Source organism: Littorina saxatilis, linkage group LG13 (assembly GCF_037325665.1).
Source record: "Littorina saxatilis isolate snail1 linkage group LG13, US_GU_Lsax_2.0, whole genome shotgun sequence".
Taxonomy (NCBI): domain Eukaryota; kingdom Metazoa; phylum Mollusca; class Gastropoda; order Littorinimorpha; family Littorinidae; genus Littorina; species Littorina saxatilis.
This window is the reverse complement of record NC_090257.1, coordinates 25924769-25943474: the sequence shown is the minus strand read 5'-3', so window position 1 is coordinate 25943474 and position 18706 is coordinate 25924769. Positions and strand designations below refer to the sequence as shown.

General features: G+C 40.5%; 2 protein-coding genes across 5 annotated transcripts in view; one reads left to right on the top strand and one right to left on the bottom strand.

Moving 5' to 3' along the window:
• The window catches only part of LOC138945372 (autophagy-related protein 16-1-like), a 43647-nt gene extending 37141 nt beyond the window's left edge, over positions 1–6506 (bottom strand). For both annotated transcript variants that reach the window (XM_070316801.1, XM_070316802.1), the window contains exons 1-2: positions 6388–6506; positions 4523–4637 (exon numbers count right to left, since the gene is read on the bottom strand). In XM_070316801.1, the coding sequence (XP_070172902.1) occupies positions 4523–4637; positions 6388–6487 (215 nt within the window). In that variant the 5' untranslated portion in view covers positions 6488–6506. The remainder of the gene's footprint in view (positions 1–4522; positions 4638–6387) is intronic.
• Positions 6507–6715: 209 nt separating this feature from the next.
• Positions 6716–18706, top strand: part of LOC138945371 (phosphatidylinositol 3,4,5-trisphosphate 5-phosphatase 2-like) — a 42786-nt gene continuing 30795 nt past the window's right edge. For all 3 annotated transcript variants that reach the window (XM_070316800.1, XM_070316799.1, XM_070316798.1), the window contains exons 1-8: positions 6716–6789; positions 12715–12900; positions 13383–13446; positions 13831–13978; positions 15132–15249; positions 16342–16482; positions 17850–17949; positions 18613–18690. In XM_070316800.1, coding sequence (XP_070172901.1) covers positions 12764–12900; positions 13383–13446; positions 13831–13978; positions 15132–15249; positions 16342–16482; positions 17850–17949; positions 18613–18690 — 786 coding nt within the window. In that variant the 5' untranslated portion in view covers positions 6716–6789; positions 12715–12763. The remainder of the gene's footprint in view (positions 6790–12714; positions 12901–13382; positions 13447–13830; positions 13979–15131; positions 15250–16341; positions 16483–17849; positions 17950–18612; positions 18691–18706) is intronic.

Here is an 18706-nt window from a genome sequence, read left to right as displayed (position 1 = left end):
GCAACATAGATACGGGATATGTAATAGTGATACAAAAATGACAAAAGAATGATTGAAAAGACAAAGATGAGTTTGTGAGAATCAATTTCTCTCGACGATACATGAAAACCGGTCAAGGTCAGAGTGACGCTTTGGTCAGTTCGAAGCATTATCGTAAATAACACAATAATATGCAGCCATCCAGCCTAATCAGTGACTTCTATGCAAACCTAAATATAATTAGGACCGTATCAAAGATAAAAGGGACTTTGAAAGATAGAAGTTAGGTAGATATATAAAGAAAGGTATTTTATTAGAATTTGCGCCGGCAAGGTGCGCGCGCAGCATCGTATCGTCTGCTATGGGATGGGTTATCCCGTTTGTACTGTACACAAGGCTGTTTCGCTATGCGATGATTAGAGTGTTTAGGGTAGCGAAGTGCACTTTGCTACATCCCCCCCAACTCTTTTACATATCAGCGGCCGCGCTGATTTTAAGAAAAACCGGAAAGCCTAAGGGCTGAATTTATCAAACCATCTTAGATTATCCAAAAAGAGAAAAATTGCGAAAACTTTGCCTATGACTTTCACATATGTCACTGAGAAAATCGACAGTTACAAAAACATGTTCTCGTGATCAGTACCAGCTTTGCTAAATCAAAAATGAGGCCTGCATTTTACAAAGTGTCTCACATATGATCAAAGTACTGCGTCAAAAACATAAAAGTGCAAACAATCGGGAATTTCATGGGAAAACATTGTTACATTTATCAAATTTTCTCCACGGAGAAAAAGTAACACAATGTCAACACTACCTTACAAAAATGCAACCTTCATCCCCACCAACCCGTTTAGTTGATAATATAGGATTTCTCTTTCAATGTGCGTTCTTGTATGCACAAGCTCAACACTCACAAAAACTCTCGCTCACGGCTTTACAGTAAAGGCTGTGTTTAAGACGTATTTTAGGTGAAAAACGTAACAGTTACAAAATGGACAGATTCACTAATGAATGACGTAGTTACCTGACACTGTTAAAATGATACATCATGTACAATACACCTGACACAATGCAATGACATCCAACATTACAAATGATCTGTACCAAGCCTATTTAAAGGTAACAAGGTAAATCATAACTTAGTTTACGCTTAAGAGAGCAATTAAGAAAGTGATGATACAGGGCCTTATTTGAAGGTCAGCAAGTATTCACTAAATTACTTTCAACCCTAGGTGGCAATTACCATCAGATTTGTAGTATCTGCTTGTGCCAAAAAAAAAATCTTTCAATAAGCGCAAACATCCGCCAACACATTCCACTCAAAGCATCATGACAAATAATCGCAACAATCAATATCAATCATACCAATGCAAGAAACATGGCATAGCATACATGAAAATGAACATTATCAAACATCAACAAATTAAACGGCAACAAAACACCCGGCAGTAAACACACCTGCGAGTCTCTTCGTGGACGCAACACTTGCGTCACTTCACTGCCGCGAACACCGAGGAAAGTCTTATGTAATACCACGTGGCTAACGTCACCAGCCCAAGTCTGTATCCGCCAAGTCCGATATGACGTGTCACACTAGCTAAGAATGGGATTGCACGCGCTACAGCCACTCGAGTACAGTATATACACTGGCTGAGTCCTGTAGGCTCTCTACACCGTCATACACAGTCCGTTGAATAAGGGCTATAGTCACACTCACCAAATGGGCACCACACAGTTCCATCAAGGTCACACAACCGCAAAATAACACTTCGTCGAAGGTGGCGGCCGGCTTTTCTCGCAGGAAGCGGCACATGTCACGCTTCAGGGATTGTGGGTGGAGTCCTGTGGCGAAGTCTTGCGCAGCGTATTGTCGTTCAGTGTGTTGGCCTCGGCAGCATTGGTCTTGGCCCACACAGCGCGTAGGTGGCTGGCGTACTCGCTAACGGACTCGCCGAGACCCTGTTGTCGTCTGTGGAAGGCGGCAGCCAGCGCGACACTATCTCGCTGGTCGCCCCACGTCTGCTCCAAGATGGAGTAAATTTTGGCTGGCGTGTTGACCTCCGCTGCTGGTCGCCTGATGACCTCCTGTCGAGCCCTTCCGTCCAGCGCTCCAAGGATCCATGCCGCTGCAGCAAGTGCAGGGACCGTCTGTAGCTGCAGGATCAGCTTGGCCTCCTGGATGAAAGTCTCGGCGCAGTCGCCCTCGCCGGTGAAACGCCTCAGCTTGCAGAGCCGCAGGTTGGGGGTGTTTGCCTCGTCCGCCATGTTTGCCTGTACTGTCTTCTTTCAGTTGATGCTTCTGTACCCTGCTGCGCAGCGCCAAATGTAGTGGAGGAGTGGAAGGGTAGTAGTAGATACACGAAGCCCAAGTCCAAGCGTCTTGTTTCAACTTTTTATTCAAGAAAACAATGCAAGGAAACGTAGAGGCCGAAGGCGAAACCCGTAGACAGCAAAGCAAGTGTAGTGTCGTGTTCAGCTGCTAGGAGCGAATGCATGCTCATGCCGGTGTCCGGCCTATACTTATAGCCCCGGCGCGGACTGCACAGAAAGCACCGTCCAGCGGTGAAGAAAATCGGACTGAATACGGCCAGAAACACGGAATCTGTGTTTCTTACACTTGCTTTACCCTACGTTATTTAAACAAATACATAACCAATCATAACAAACAATACATCAAATTAAAGCTACGACCTTTAGCTTTCTATTGCAATAGATCACATTTCGTAAAAACTTATATTTATTTAGTAGGATGCAAAAACAATGGTCCTAGTGAAGGCACTGAACCAACTTCAGTGCGGAAAATTACAAAACTCTCTAAACTGGAATAATGGACAAACTCATAAATCATACAGATAAAAAGAAGAACCCTAGACAAACATCATGATTGATATGCGTTACTTGGGGGAAAATTATACATTGACTTAGTACGAAGCGGTAAAGTCCGAAAGTAAATGGAATCGGCTAAATTCCTGCGCGAGTACCTGTCTGCATAAATTAGCAATCTTGGCAGAGGAACCAAGCATCACTCATTACAACCAAATCCTTATAAACAAACTAAAATCATATGCAACATAGATACGGGATATGTAATAGTGATACAAAAATGACAAAAGAATGATTGAAAAGACAAAGATGAGTTTGTGAGAATCAATTTCTCTCGACGATACATGAAAACCGGTCAAGGTCAGAGTGACGCTTTGGTCAGTTCGAAGCATTATCGTAAATAACACAATAATATGCAGCCATCCAGACTAATCAGTGACTTCTATGCAAACCTAAATATAATTAGGACCGTATCAAAGATAAAAGGGACTTTGAAAGATAGAAGTTAGGTAGATATATAAAGAAAGGTATTTTATTAGAATTTGCGCCGGCAAGGTGCGCGCGCAGCATCGTATCGTCTGCTATGGGATGGGTTATCCCGTTTGTACTGTACACAAGGCTGTTTCGCTATGCGATGATTAGAGTGTTTAGGGTAGCGAAGTGCACTTTGCTACACTATAACCCACCGAACTCTGACATGGATTACAGGATCTTTTTCGTGCGCACTTGGTCTTGTGCTTGCGTGTACACACGGGGGTGTTCGGACACTGAGGAGAGTCTGCACACAAAGTTGACTCTGAGAAATAAATCTCTCGCTGAACGTGGGGACGAACTCACGCTGACAGCGGCCAACTGGATACAAATCCAGCGCGCTACCGACTGAGCTACATCCCTGCCCAATATTATAATCAAGTTGCATGCTGATGTTTCTTTTAATTGTTACTTTCATTGATCCTCATTCAAAACTAATGAAATGTTAAAATGTTGCAAATGTCACTTGTTGTAAGTAAACTCCAAATTACCCACGTCTCAACACAACTTTCCTTATCAATGCTAAACAGCAGTCTCTGCAATGTACGGCCCCCCGCGTGAGCGGACACCTGACATGTACGGACACAGCACGGAGTGTTTTCCTTCTATATTTGCCCCCCCTTAAACACCTGCAAAACGTGGACGCGGACACTCATTTTCGGTCCCAACAGCAGGTAATACCTCCAATGTACGGACAGACCATCGTCAAATTTTCACCATAACAAAATCGATAACAGAGCAGTCCGGCTCTTGGTACAAAGATCACAGCCGCAATGGCGTGATGACAGTCACTGATAACTTGAGTGCACGAATGTACCCATCAGGAGGGGGGGGGGGGGGGTAGTTTTGGTCAGGAGTGGAGTACATGCGAAGATGCCAACATGAAACTGCACTGTGCTCTTTATTCTTGTCTGTTGGACGTAAACAACAGAAACCACAGTCGATGAAGGTCCTGAGCGAAAGAGAGTGAAAAACCGGCCACAGTTCTCAGCATCATGTGTCTGTGTGTAACCTCCTTCATTGACAAGATACTCTTGTTTCCCCTCAGCCTTGACCAGTGAGTCGGTTGCCTAATCTTGCTTTGTCAAAAGTTACGACACAGTCAACTGGTTTTGCTCTGAGTGAACAGTGCAGCTGGCCTCTCTGGCCACACAAAAAAAATAAAATAAAAAATAAAATAAAAACTTACCCTGAATCAGCCTTGACAGCCAGCTGGAAGTTCTCTGCCTTGAGTTGGTCCTGCTCAGCCTGTAGCTGTGCATTTTTGCCTTTCAGTGTCCCCGTGATTTCCAGAAGCTTGTTGTCTGTAAAGCACAATTCCAAATGTGAAGACTGTACGTATCAGGGATGTCGTTATAGGCGTTGGACATCGGACATATATATATATACCAATTAAAATTTTCTCAAATGTCTGATTCACATTGTCGCATGGTGGTCAGAATATATTGTCCTATCCTTTTAAACTGAGTGTGGTTATTGTCCGCTAGGAACACTATTCCTTCGGACAGCGTGATATTCGTTAATTTTTCTTTCAAGATACAATCTTCAAGAAGCGACCAAGCACTCTCGTGCACATGTGCACTGAAGTTGTGCAGTGTGCATCTTTAATTATGGCGATTTCAGGAATTCCGAACGGTTTGCGGTATGAGCTGTTTGGGTACACCTGTCTGCCTAGGGGCTCCGTAACCGACCCACCGGTTCCCGAGCCACTCTGTAAGGAGAAAGATGGATTCCTACTTCTAGTACGCCTACAGTCCTAAGTCATGTATTAGTTCTCCTAGTCCTCTACTAGCAGTATAGGAATGAATTGCCTTCAAATCAGTTTAAAGACACAGCATAGCTGACATGTGTGCATAAAGATATCTATGAGTGCGCCTGCTGCAACTAGCATATCTGATTGAGTCATTCCCAAAATAGCTCATGAGTCAAAAACAGGTGGTTTCACTTTCATTAGGCCAAAAAAAAAAAAATGCTTTGGTTACGGTTTCCCGACCGACCCTAACTTTTTGGGCCGACCCTAAACTTTTTTTTTGGTCCTAAAGCTAAAAATAAAATGAACCAAACACATACATACACAAAAAAACCACACACACACACAAAAACCCACCGAAAACGACAACACCACGGCACAGAGAAAACATCGATCGCCGGCGAGCAGACAACAACAAGCCCGACAAGGGACACCACTCCGCTTTTTACAACTCCCATATCCAAGGGAAGTCAGTCTCGTGCGTTCGTTCGTTGCGCGAACGTAAAAAGATGTCGTCTGCAAATTTGCAATCGTATTCGGAAAGTGCGTTCCTATCGAACAAACACGACTGATAAGTCGGTACTCGAAGAGTGCAACCTTGGTGGACATTTTTCATGATTTTCATCCAACTTTGGACGGCAAACTGTTCGGGATAAAATGTGTTGGGTCGACGAAAATAAGTGCCGAGCCCGAAGACTCTTTCGAACTGGACTTTGGCATGACTCTCGAAAACTGTGTTCACTAGTGGCACTATACAGTTTAAAGGGTATGTCCAGTTTTCTTTTCTTAACATGAAAAAGTAATTAATATCTGTGGTTCCAAATACACCAATATGAAAATACCTCGAATATCCTGCATACACAAATATTTTTATCATTTCAAGAGGGACCAACCAAAAAACAAAAAACAAAAAACAAAAAAAAAGTTTAATCGACCTACCTACCCTATTTTTTTTGGCCATGAAACCGTAACCAAAGCATTTTTTTTTTTTTGGCCTTACAAACTGGATATTGACTAACAGTAACAGTAACACAACATTCAACAACACAAATAAAATAAAACACACACACACAAACACACAAGTTTCTTCTGAAGCGTTCAAGGATACGTAACGTGATAATGCACACATTTATAACTTCTTGATCCACTGAATCTTTGAGGAGAGGATGAAGTCAGCTGTCAAAAAGTGTATAGAGCCAGAGGGTTGCTTTGGGTTTTTCTGGAGACGTTATATTTAGTTTCAAATCAATACAACATACTAAAATCGCCAAGGAAGTAAACAGAAATACTCAAATCAAACGTACTTGCTAATATCAGGCTTGCATAGGAACTGGTTTGCTGCTTGTTTCGCTTTTTTAGCTGTTGAAGAACGTCTTCTTTCCAATTCTTCACATTTGACGCCATGTTTACGCCTCTTAGACAAACGTCATTTGTTAGCTCTGGTTTCGTATCCCCTATTCTACAGCTTAAGCAAAGCTGATGCTAAATCTATGCCTAAAAATCCTCCATGAAGTTAAAATACATTTTAAAATGAGACATTTTGTGTTGATTTTCTTCTCTATGGTGTTTCTTTTCCACATTAATTGCGAAACCAATATTAACTTATGCAGAGGTGAAGGTCGCATTGGTAAATCTACTTCCCGTTTTGTCAACACGGAAGTCTTCTCAACTCGTGTTTGGGAATTTGTTTGCTTCTAAGGGGCACGGTAAGCGCGCTATGTTAACGTTCAAACACTTTTTGTGCAAATTAAGGCCTTCCCCGTTTACGCATCTTAGCTACTGGGCTATGCTGTATTGCGTAACATTGGAATTTACCTTGTATCTCACTATCTGCTCTGACGACCTGATCAATTTGAGTGTGTGGGGCAGCATACATTTGCGCGTAGCATACTGTATGTAGGCGAAGAGTAAATTCTTGCAGATTGTTTAAGTCCTGGGCTAAATTTGGGAGGATGGCTCAACATGCGTTTTATTAGAAACACACACACACACACACACACACACACACACACACACACACACACACACACACACACACACACACTGCGCACACACACGCACACACACACACACACGCACACACACACACACTGCGCACACACACACACACTCTCTCTCTCTCTCTCTCTCAATCACACATGCACACACACACACACACACACACATGCATACTCAACATGCACACACACACTCATCACACACCGACACTCAACACACACACACCCACACACACACACACACACACACACACTGTTTAACCTAGACAGAGAGAGAGGGGGCCTGAAACAGGGCTCGACCAGTATGGCGAAGCAAGAAAAATAGTAGCTAATCATTGCCCTCCAGTTTCAACCCACTCCTGTTTTTATTTTCATAGGTACACTATTCACTTACCCACTAACTCTGGGGACCTTCAGGCACACCAACCACAGTAAGGATAATTGCCCTGTATAAGGATGATACTTCAGTATTCTGAATAGGAATTAAGAAGAAGAACTCATGCAGTGTGTGGACTTTTCAAACCCCTTCTCCCTGGATCACCCTTCCCAACATGGGGAAAAAAATAGTCATGCATGGTGAAGAAAAACTGTACAGTGGAACCCCGGTTTTAAGTCCTCCAAAAATCTGACAAAATCAGATCTTAAAAAGGAGGGAGTCTTAAAATGGGGGTAACTATTTTACAAAGGCTATGAACAGAAGCCTGAGAAAATCAGGTCTTAAAAAGGAAGGAGTCTTAAAATGGGGGTAAATATTTTACAAAGGCTATGAACAGAAGCCTGAGAAAATCAGGTCTTAAAAAGGAGGGAGTCTTAAAATGGGGGTAAATATTTTACAAAGGCTATGAACAGAAGCCTGAGAAAAGAGGGTCTTAAAAAAGAGGGTCTTAAAAAAGAGGGAGTCTTAAATTGGAGGGTCTTAAAATGGGGTTCCACTGTATTGCATGTGTGTCCATCTGCCCTTGTTTTTTTTTATTAGATGAGAACTCAGAAGTGTTACAGAGTAGTGCAGATTTTAATAGTTTTAATTGTTTCATTGTAATTATTTTTGTAAATCATGAGTACATGACTGTCTTTGTTTTTGTTTTTTTCTCCTTTTGTTTTCCTTTCAGTTGATGGACTGCAGGAATGGGGTTTGTGAAATAGTTATTATGTTTCTCCCCGTAGCAATAAGCACTGGTTTATTGTGCTTGCCTGTTTTGGTTGATTCTGCATGTTATTCTTTTTTACCGTTTCAAAATGTTGCAGGTCCACCATTTGTTGTGCATGCAGGTGTGTGTTATGTTTGCTTTAATTGTTATGAAAGCGCATGATAATTAATTCAGGTTGGGGAATGCTGACATTTGATCCGGAAATTTCAGAGGAAACCTGATGTTTTTTCGAGGAAGAAAAATTATCTGTGAGGAAGAAAAATTCATAATTATCTCTGAGGAAGAAAATTATCTCTGAGGAAAAAAAAATCTTATAACAAAACAAAAATGAAAAAAACAAAGAGACTGCCAACGTTCCAAAATTCAGAATAAAAAAACAAGAAAGGTAAGTTGTTGGAACGTTTGTTATCGACAAAACAATACGTCACAGTCACAAATATATTGACCCAACGGTCTTTTAAGTGCACAGACAAACAATGATTGACATTGAAACTTATCTTGATGGAATGTTCGGCCGCTTGTTTTTTGATAAAATAAAAAAATCTGGCCCGATCTATGTTTTTCCTGCAAGTCCTGATCAATGTCCCGAAATATTGACATTTTCTGAAAGGAGAGCTGGCCTCCTAATTCCCCCACAAAATGCACAAAATCAATTTCAGCTGGGGGCCTTTGCCCCCCTGCACCCCTCCAAAAGGGGCATCGCCCCTGCACTTACCAGGGCCTTTAAGCGGCCCTTTTCCCCGGGCTATTTCAGAGGTGTTTTTTTTCAAGACAGTAGTTCCAATAAGCCTGTTAATGTTATTCAAACAGAATCATAATTTAATTTGCACCAAACTTATAAAAGTGAGTTAGAGTTTTATTTGCTCATTTGACAGGATTTATTTGAAACTACAACATATTTGTGGATCTCATACACGATTCATGATTTGTACTCAAAAATTAAAAAACACGAATGATTGCGTTTTCATTTTGAGATGGCTGTCCATTTTTGTGTGATTTGAAATTAGTTAACCGTTATATTCTTAAATGTTTTATCTGAAATAAGTTTTGATGTCCAACCTTGCCTTTTTTTCATGGATTAATTTTTGCCTGGTCTTGGTTTTGTTGCTTTTAACGTGATTGCTGATCAGTCCCTGTTGTTGCTTTCATTTATTTTTTGTTTTGTTATAATGAATCTAGTGTTTTGTATCACATGCAGTTTAAAATGAATGAGCTAGGACAAGATTTAATTAACTGTCAATCCTATTGTTGTTTGATTGTCGTCCAAACCTGAGTTCAGTTTGTGGTTTTTTTTATTTTGCATGTGCGACTGCCAGATTTTATTACCATAAAAATGAAATGTCTAGAGTAAGCTTATTTTGTGTCCGTGTCTTTTTTGTTGGCGTTTTTCTTCTTTTTTTTCTCTATTTTCTTTGTCCGAATTTTTATTTTGTGAGACGGATCATCACAGTTTTCTGATCTGAAATATGCACTCTATTGACTAAGTGACTTAAAAATTGGGAAAAGACTGACTCAAGTACAGACTCCGTTAACAAATCATTTAACTTTTTTATTTGTGTACATCTGCCTGTCTCTTCCTCAGTCTAAATTTTTCTGTCTGTCAATTGTTTATCTCTATCTGTCTCTGTATTCAGATAGTTTTAATGTTGTCATTTTTTCAGGTATTTGTGACAGAATTTATTGAGGATTATAGAGTAATTTAAAGACAAGTTAACTACATATACATATATACGTGTATCTTCTAAATACATGTATCTACTTTTGTCTGAATTAGTGTGCGTGTGTGTGTGTGTGTGTGTGTGTGTGTGTGTGTGTGTGTGTGTGTGTGTGCATGTGTGTGTGTGTGTGTGTGTGTGTGTGTGTGTGTGTGTGTGTGTGTGTGTGAGATAATTTGAGTCACAATGTCAATGGTCTACTGTTGATTATTTTTCAATGTTATCACGAATGTCATGACCCACTGACCTTTATCTTGGTGTATGTGTTACAGGGTGATATTTAAAAACAAATGTCAGTTCGTGTCTCTTTATTTTGTATGAGGGCTGCACTCAGAGGGCCTGTCATACTGACTAATTAGTTTTAACGTCCTCTTAGGACCAATTGGCCTATCTTGGGACAGGTAGGGTTTAATTTGCTATGTGGGGGGACAAAACACTGGACAGACATATGCAAACAAAGAACACATATGAACGGTGTTAATAGTCCTCAGGAAAGCTGGTTACATAATTCCGTTGCGGTATTTCAAGATGGGGGTTAAAGTGAAGATTTTGTTGGGAGTTGTTGCCTTTAGTTTACGCTGAAGTATGGTTGGTTTTAAATGAACATCTTGGTGTGGAGCGATCTTGTAAGCGTATTTGCTTTTTATTGATGTGTAATATTTTTAGACTTTTGTTTTGGAGCTGCATGATGCACAGTGGCCACACGGATGGGTCAACTAATTGAGTCATTCAGTGAATGTGATATATATAGAGAAATGTATTTATGTATTAAGCATTATGCACATTGAACATGAACAATGATGATAACGTTAACATTGTAATATTGTCTTGTATACACAAGGAAATTTGGGCCTTGGGGTTGACAGCAGTTGTCTAGAAGCTTTAGCATTGTAATGTCCTTTTTTCCATGCAGTCACAAAATTCTGTTGAAAAAATGCGGTGTTGTCTTTATTATTGTGAACTGAACTGAGCAGTTATAGTCGCATGCCTTTGAAAAACATCATTCATCAATTTCAAAATTAAAACGTCGTTTCTGCCTATTATTGGGTTTCCATACACATTGAATTAATTAATGACTTAAGTTTAAAATAAACCATGTAATTTGAACAAGAAAAGAAAATAACAAAATAAATGAATTGATAAATCCTTCAAAAGATCGAATCAGAGAGAAAGAGAGCTTCTGCACTGGTTTACAATTGCAAATAACATTGTAAATGTATAGAAATAAAGTGCTTAGGTAATTTATAATGAGTGGATTTTTGTTAATGATAATATATAAGGAGTCAGTAAATCAGCTAGCAGTATGATTAATAGTGTCCAAGCATCGATTGTTTCTGTCTTGCACATGTGTCACCTGATTCACACACATGGTAACTGCAGATAAACTGCACCAAGGGGGAAGCTATTAGTATAAGTGTTCGGGGTGGGGGTGGTAAATCAAAACCGAACAGAAGGTGTATACAGTGAGTGAGCTTTATAGATTTATTGTTGCCAAACAGCATGTGGTACTAACACACATATACAGCATCAGTGTAGTTAATATTAGCCAGACTGTTTAGTATATTTTCTGGATGCAAAACAATCTTTTTTCCAAGAATATGTGCAGCAAGTTTTGCATGTTTTTGTGGCATTCCTGGTGAGACATAAGTGCTTCAAAGATTCTGCTGTTATTTTGCTCCTGTGAAATGACAAGACTTCTGAATTCATGCAGCCATGTGTCACCGTGTGTGATCACCATGCATGCAGATCACACTCTCAGTTTGCTTCACCTGCTTTTAGTTCATAACAATATGAAGCATATTGGCAGAAGTGTAGAGAGCATATTAGTCCATTGTCTTGGGGCTTGTTATACTGACTTCGGCGTGCGCGTGGCGTGGTGGTAAGACGTCGGCCTCCTAATCGGGAGGTCGTGAGTTCGAATCCCTGTCACTGCTGCCTGGTGGGTTAAGAGTGGAGATTTTTCCGATCTCCAAGGTCAACTTATGTCCAGACCTGCTAGTGACTTAACGGCCCATTCGTGTGTACATGCAAGCACAAGACCAAGTGCGCACAGAAAAGATCCTGTAATCCATGTCGGAGTTCGGTGGGTTATGAAAACACAAAAATACCCAGCATGCCTACTCAACGAAAGCGGAGTGAAGCTGACTATGCTCTGGGGAGTATAGTTTGGGGAACCCAAATGGGCAAACGAGCTCACACATAACCAGAAAAATTCTGAAACGCTGAAGAAGAATATGCTAGTGACTTCAATGCCCAAAGATTTCCCGAAAAACCTGGAATTTAGAAGGTGTTCTTGACAAGTGCATTTAATCAACTGATATGTTAAAGGACTGTGGATAAGTTGGAAATGCCTAATTTGTATTTGAGGCAGATTTAATCTGCCCAGATTAAGAGTGTAGATGGGTTAAAGACTGTGTCTTCATTTTTTCCCCTGATCGAGTCAGAAACAGATTTTGCTGATCGCTGTTACTAGGTTGTCACTTTCAAGATGACAACTCGATGGGGATGAAAGGCCCACCAGGAAAACAGGAATCTTGATTTGAAAAATTGATTCCAGACGCATTTCCTTAATTTCTACAAATGTAAGACTAAAAATCAGATTTTAATTTCTGAAAATGTTTAAAAATATTTACGTCTGAAAACATAAAGGTCATTTAAACTTAGTTGCTGCTCCTGATTTCAATAATGACTTCACTAAACCACTTTCAGCCTAGACGTTTTTTGGACAAATTTGAAATCACTGCTTTAAATAATTTTATTTGTTATTTTAGGTCAAATGGGAGGCTAGCTGGTGGCCGGGGTCACGGAAATTCCGTCAGAATGCCAACATCGTCGTTTTTCCACAAAGGGATCTCCCGTCTGCGGTCTGAGGAGCTACTCCTGCTCTCCGGCGAAGACGGGAGTTTCCTCGTCAGGGACAGTGAAAGTGTCTCCAACGCCTATGTCTTATGTGTGCTGTGAGTATGAGTGGTTTGAATACTTCGATATTTATTTGTAATAATATGATAATAATAATAATAATAATAATAAAGAATATTTCTATGGCATAAATCTCGCTGTTAATTTTGAGTGTTCTGTTAATTTCTGTTTCACGCATCCTGCAAATTGGCACCAAGAAAATAATTGAGGGGATGTATTAGTGAAATGATTATACTTCTGGATTGCCTTTTATCCTTTTTGTGTGAAACATTTTTTTTCTCCATTGCTTATATCTGTTTGTACAAGAAAAGGACACATACATGTATAATTTAAGCACCTCAAAAGTTTATATTAACATAAAAAATGTACATGTATCATATTGTGTATAAATAATAATTACATTGGATGTGTTTGTACTGAAGCTATCTTTTATTTTGTTAAAGAAATTGTATTAAAATTCTGTCTGGCATGATTTGATTGTTACAATTGTTGTTTAATTTTGTTCATTTTGTATCTTTAGATATCAGCTTAGAGTGCACCAGTACCGCATTCTTCCTGACAAAGATGGCCGACTCTCAGTTCAGGTATTATAAGTGCGAACGTACTGTTAATGATGACTGCTACTAATTAAACTCAAAATGTTGAATTATTTGAGAACTGCAGTAAATAAAAGTTGAAGATTAGGATACGATTTGTATTTATGGATATCATACTGCAAGTTCATAATAAGAATATGCAACTGTTAATATTTTAAAAGACAAAATAGTTCCTAATCTCACATTGTTTACAGCTATATAAGTGTCTGAACAAAAATGCACATAATTAATAGATTCATGTTTCATTTGACTTGGTTCAGTTTTGCACTGCTTAACTTTCAGTGCTAGAACTTGTAGAAGTCCTCAAGCAACATATTTTTATGCACTGTAAAAAAATAAAAATCATATGTCTTACTTTATTTCCTGTTGCAGTCTGAGGGGGATATGCAGCCGATGTCGTTCTCAGACTTGCCCAGTCTAATACAAGTTTACATCAATAAGGGATCCAAGAATGGACTTATCTGCCCTTTGCGGCGACCCGTGGGCCCTGAACGCAGCGAGGTGCAGGAGCCAGACTCAGGTTTGTTCAATTGTTTGGATTACAATTCAAACTGGTGCAGTACGATGGCGTAGTGGATAAGACGCCGTGCGGAAGGTTGTGTTCAAATCCTGGCCGCGCCTGGTGGGTTAAGAGTGGAGATTTGTCTTAATCTCCCAGGTCAACTTATGTGCAGACCTGCTAGTGCCTTATCCCTCTTTGTGTGTGACGCACACACATGATCTGAAGTGCGCACGAGCAAGATCCTGTAATCTATGTCAGAGTTTGTTGGTTTATAGAAACACGAAAATGCCAAGCATGCATCCGTCGAAAGCAGCATATGGCTGCCTAAATGGCGTGGTAAAAACGGTCATACATGTACATGTAAAAACTGGGGGAGTTTCAGCCAATGAACAAAGCAGAAGAAGCTGATTAGAAGTTGATGTGGGTTGGAGTAATAGCTCAGTCGGTAGCTGCGCTGCTAGCTTCAAAACCAGTTGTCGCTATCGGGGGGGGGGGGTGTTCAATCTCCACGTTTGGCGAGGGATTTATTTCCCAGAATCAACTTAATGTGCAGACTCTCCTCAGTGGCCAAACACCCCGGTGTGCACGCATGCGCAGGATAAAGAACCCAAGTTCAAAGCGAAAGTCTCAGGGCTTGGAAACATGAATACACACATGCAGGGAACAAAAACAAGAAATTCCTCCGAGGTAGGAAAAACACCCCCGTTGGTCAAAGGGAAATAACCATTCTCACTGCCACCAACTGAGAAGGTTATTTCCCTTTGACCATTACTATGTCCCTCTATAAGTCCTTGTAGAATCTTAATCCACCAATAACTCCCTAACCGTGTGTTTGACTGGTCCCAATTTTTGTAAGGACCGTCTCAGGAATGTATAGAACCTGTTCACCAAGTTTGGTGACGATCGGTCCGTTCATTCTTGAGATCTATATGCGAACACAAACACACACACACAAACAAACAAACACATCGACCGAATCCTATACACACCCCTATACCGGGGGTGTAAAAATGGGTAGCACCGTAAACTGTATGGCAGCTCGCTTTCCCCAGGGAGAAAGCAGCCCGAATTTCCCTGAGGGTAACCTCACAGGACTGTATGAATCTTATCCTTATGCTTATCTTGTTTTAAATGAAACCTTTGTAATTGTTGGTGTTGTGTTGTTCTACAGAGGATGAGGAGGATGAAGCGGTGAGCAGAGGGGGCGCGGCCTCAGAGGACGACAAGGGGATGGGCAAGAACCTCAAGTACGGATTGCTGCACAACTTCGCTCGTCTTGACCTCTCAGCGTAAGAATTTTTCCCCTTTTCTCCTCCGTCTTAACTTTCTCTTTGAATGTCTTATTCTTCAAATGAGATTTCATTGCTAAGGCCAACAACAACAAAAAAGTCTGTTTACGGTAACCCGACCGACCCTATTTTTTTTCGCGCGACCCTGGACTTTTTTTTTTTGTCATTTGGGAAAGAAAAGAAAGAAAAAAGCTAAATAACGTAAAAATATGGTTTTTGGGAAAGAAGAAAAAAAAAATCCCGACCTACCGACCCTATGTTTTTGGCCTATGTTACCGTAAACAGACCTTTTTTTTTTTTGGCCTAACAAGAGAAAAGCTCAAACAAATTACAACTTTGCATGTCTTGACCTCTCAGTGTTTGACTTGTTCCACCTTTTTTCCCTCTGTCTATACTTTCTCTCTAAATGTCTTTTTCATCAAATGAGATTTCATTGCCAAAAAACAACAAAACTTAAACAAATTACAACTTTGCATGTCTTAACGACCTCTCAGCTGAAGACTTTCCCCCTTTTTTTTTCCTGAGACTGAGACCCTCCCTTTTAATTAAGACCCTTACTTGTCAGCTTTTCTGTTCATTAAGCTCTGTTAATTAACCCTCGTTTTCAGACTCCCTTCTCTAGGGCGGGGATGTAGCTCAGTCGGTAGCGCGCTGGATTTGTATCCAGTTGGCCGCTGTCAGCGTGAGTTCGTCCCCACGTTCGGCGAGAGATTTATTTCTCAGAGTCAACTTTGTGTGCAGACTCTCCTCGGTGTCCGAACACCCCCCGTGTGTACACGCAAGCACAAGACCAAGTGCGCACGAAAAAAATCCTGTAATCCATGTCAGAGTTCGGTGGGTTATAGAAACACGAAAATACCCAGCATGCTTCCTCTGAAAGCGGCGTATGGCTGCCTAAATGGCAGGGTAAAAAACGGTCATACACGTAAAATTCCACTCGTGCAAAAATCACGAGTGTACGTGGGAGTTTCAGCCCACGAACGCAGAAGAAGAAGAAGAAGAGACTCCCTTCTTTTCAAGACCTAATATTTTTCAGATTTTTTAAGGTCGTAAAAGGAAGGTTCCACTGTAGTTTGAAGTTCTTGTTTTAAGGTGTGACGGGGAGTTTGTGGAAGGGCTGAAGAGTTACATCGACAGCGGCCTGGACAAAGATGCCACAAGGATGCGCGGAGGTCACAACGACATGCCAGAACTACAGTCTCTCCTGCAGGTAGCCGGTCGAGGACTGCAAAGGTTGGACTTCTTCTTTTCAATGAAAGACGTACAATGCAATGTGACAATTCGGTTGGTTATGAACAGTGTTGGAAAAGGATTGGCTAAGGGGAAGGGGAGATAAGAAATGGGTAATAAAAGTCCCTTGACCTGTATTTTTGTCATGCCTTTCTGTCTTCTTTTTTTCAATTGGGTCTTAGTTGAGAACATCCCAAATTCCCAGTTGACAGAGACATTTGACAATACAACACAGCATTTTGCAAAGATGAAGGTGAAATGATTTATGCAAAAATCCCTCAAAGTATTGTATACTTGTCTAACAGTGAAGCAGACTTGTTTGTCGCTGAAACTTGCCATTAGTTGCGGTACCTGATTTCAGTGAGGGAGCCATTTAAGCATTATTCAGTGTCAGTGGGAACAACCCCCATTTTAAGACCCAGTAATTTAAGACTTCCCTATTGTTATGACCTTGATTTTTCAGATCTTCTATTCACAACATCTCTTAATTTACCCCAATTTTAAGACAATCCCTCCTTGTTAAGGGCAGGTGGGCCAGTGCACTATGGTTTTTTTTTTAATTTGAATGTTTTATTTTGTTTGAATGTTATTTTATGAAAGTAATGAATAAACAATGATAAATGATAGTCACTTTTTGTATTTTGGGTTGCTGGTTTTTGTTTTACGCGACAAAAACAGTCAAAAACAGACAAACCTGGAGTACAGGGGGAAAAAAATATTTCAGCAGATATGATTGTCACACTTCTAATTATTGTTATATTTTATCTTTATGGGTATGCTCTAGGGGATTACGAAGCAGATTTTGATTATTATATTTATATTTGGAGTTAGGGACATTTCTTTGTTACATTACCGTCAAACTTTAGGGTAACCCCTGCAAAAATTTTGTTTGAAATAACCTGGTTATGACTGTAATACAATGGCAAAAAAATCCTTTCGTAACCCCCAGAATGTGATATTCTGCACGAAGTGCACAAAAAATTATTGCTCTAGCTAAATTACAGCCAGAGAAATCGCAACACCACAGATGCAACTGCCGCAAAAATGGCCGACATGAGAAAAACGACGTTGAAGATAAACTATTCAAATATTGTCTTTATTGACACATAAATATGACACTTTAGACAAAAACACAGACACACATGCATTTTAGGTATGTTATGAGACCATTATCTGCAAAAAATTAAAAAAAGGGTTTTGATCAATTTGTCCATTTTGCACTGGCCCACCTCCCCTTAAGACCTGGTTTTCTCAGATATTTGGAGGTCTTCAAAGTGGGAAGGGAAGGGGGAGGGGAGTCCAGTACTGTTCTCCGTGGAAATTAAAGATGAAATGAATTAATCCCTCTTATATATTTATTAATCTTACAGTGAAGTGGACACATTCTTGCTCAAACTTGCCATGGTGCAAGACATTCTGGCCACGGACGACGACGATCGTCAGAGAACGCCAGGCGCAAGTATTGAAATGGTGGGATATTTCCAGAAACTGTTCTGTGTCTGTTTCCATTGCAATAGATGATTTTCGTAAAGATACTCGGTGGAGTTTGTTTAGGCTGTGGAAGAGTGCCAAAACCTCCAACAAACATTGGAGGGGCCAATCACTAGCGAGGGGTGTGTCCGAAACATGTGGACAGGAGCATGTGTTTCCGACACACCCCTCGCTAGTGCTTGGCCCCTCCAATGTTTTTCCGAGTAAAAAGCAAGGGTATTCACTCTTCCGCGACCCATACAAACCCCACAGAGTTATTTTCAGAATTCATCTATTCTTTTTAGAACTGTAACTTCTCTCAGTTTTCTGTTGTGTACATGTATAGGCTTTTCATAATTGTTTTGATCTTTTTTTCCTTGAATTTCTAGTACATGTATAGGAGAATCAGAACCAAATTAGGCCAATGATTAGATCTAGGAAACAAAAGGTGCTCACGTTCCTTTCTTTCTTTGATCGTCCCTGTACATAAGGGTTTTGAGAAAATAGCAATAGTTTATCAAACGTTATAAATACTGTATTTTGTGAAAACTTCAGAGCCAGAGGCGGATCAACTGGAAATTTTGCAAGTTTAAAGCAGCAGCAATTGCTTGTTAGTTTTCTCATCTCTAGCCCTGCAAGTGATTTTTCTTTTTGTGTTTCCAGACGGGAACGTCGTACGTGTCGTTCTTGGCTGCCAAGCTTCAGCAGTGCAAGTCTCAACTCCTGGAGGTGCAAACCAAGGTAAGACTGGCATCTG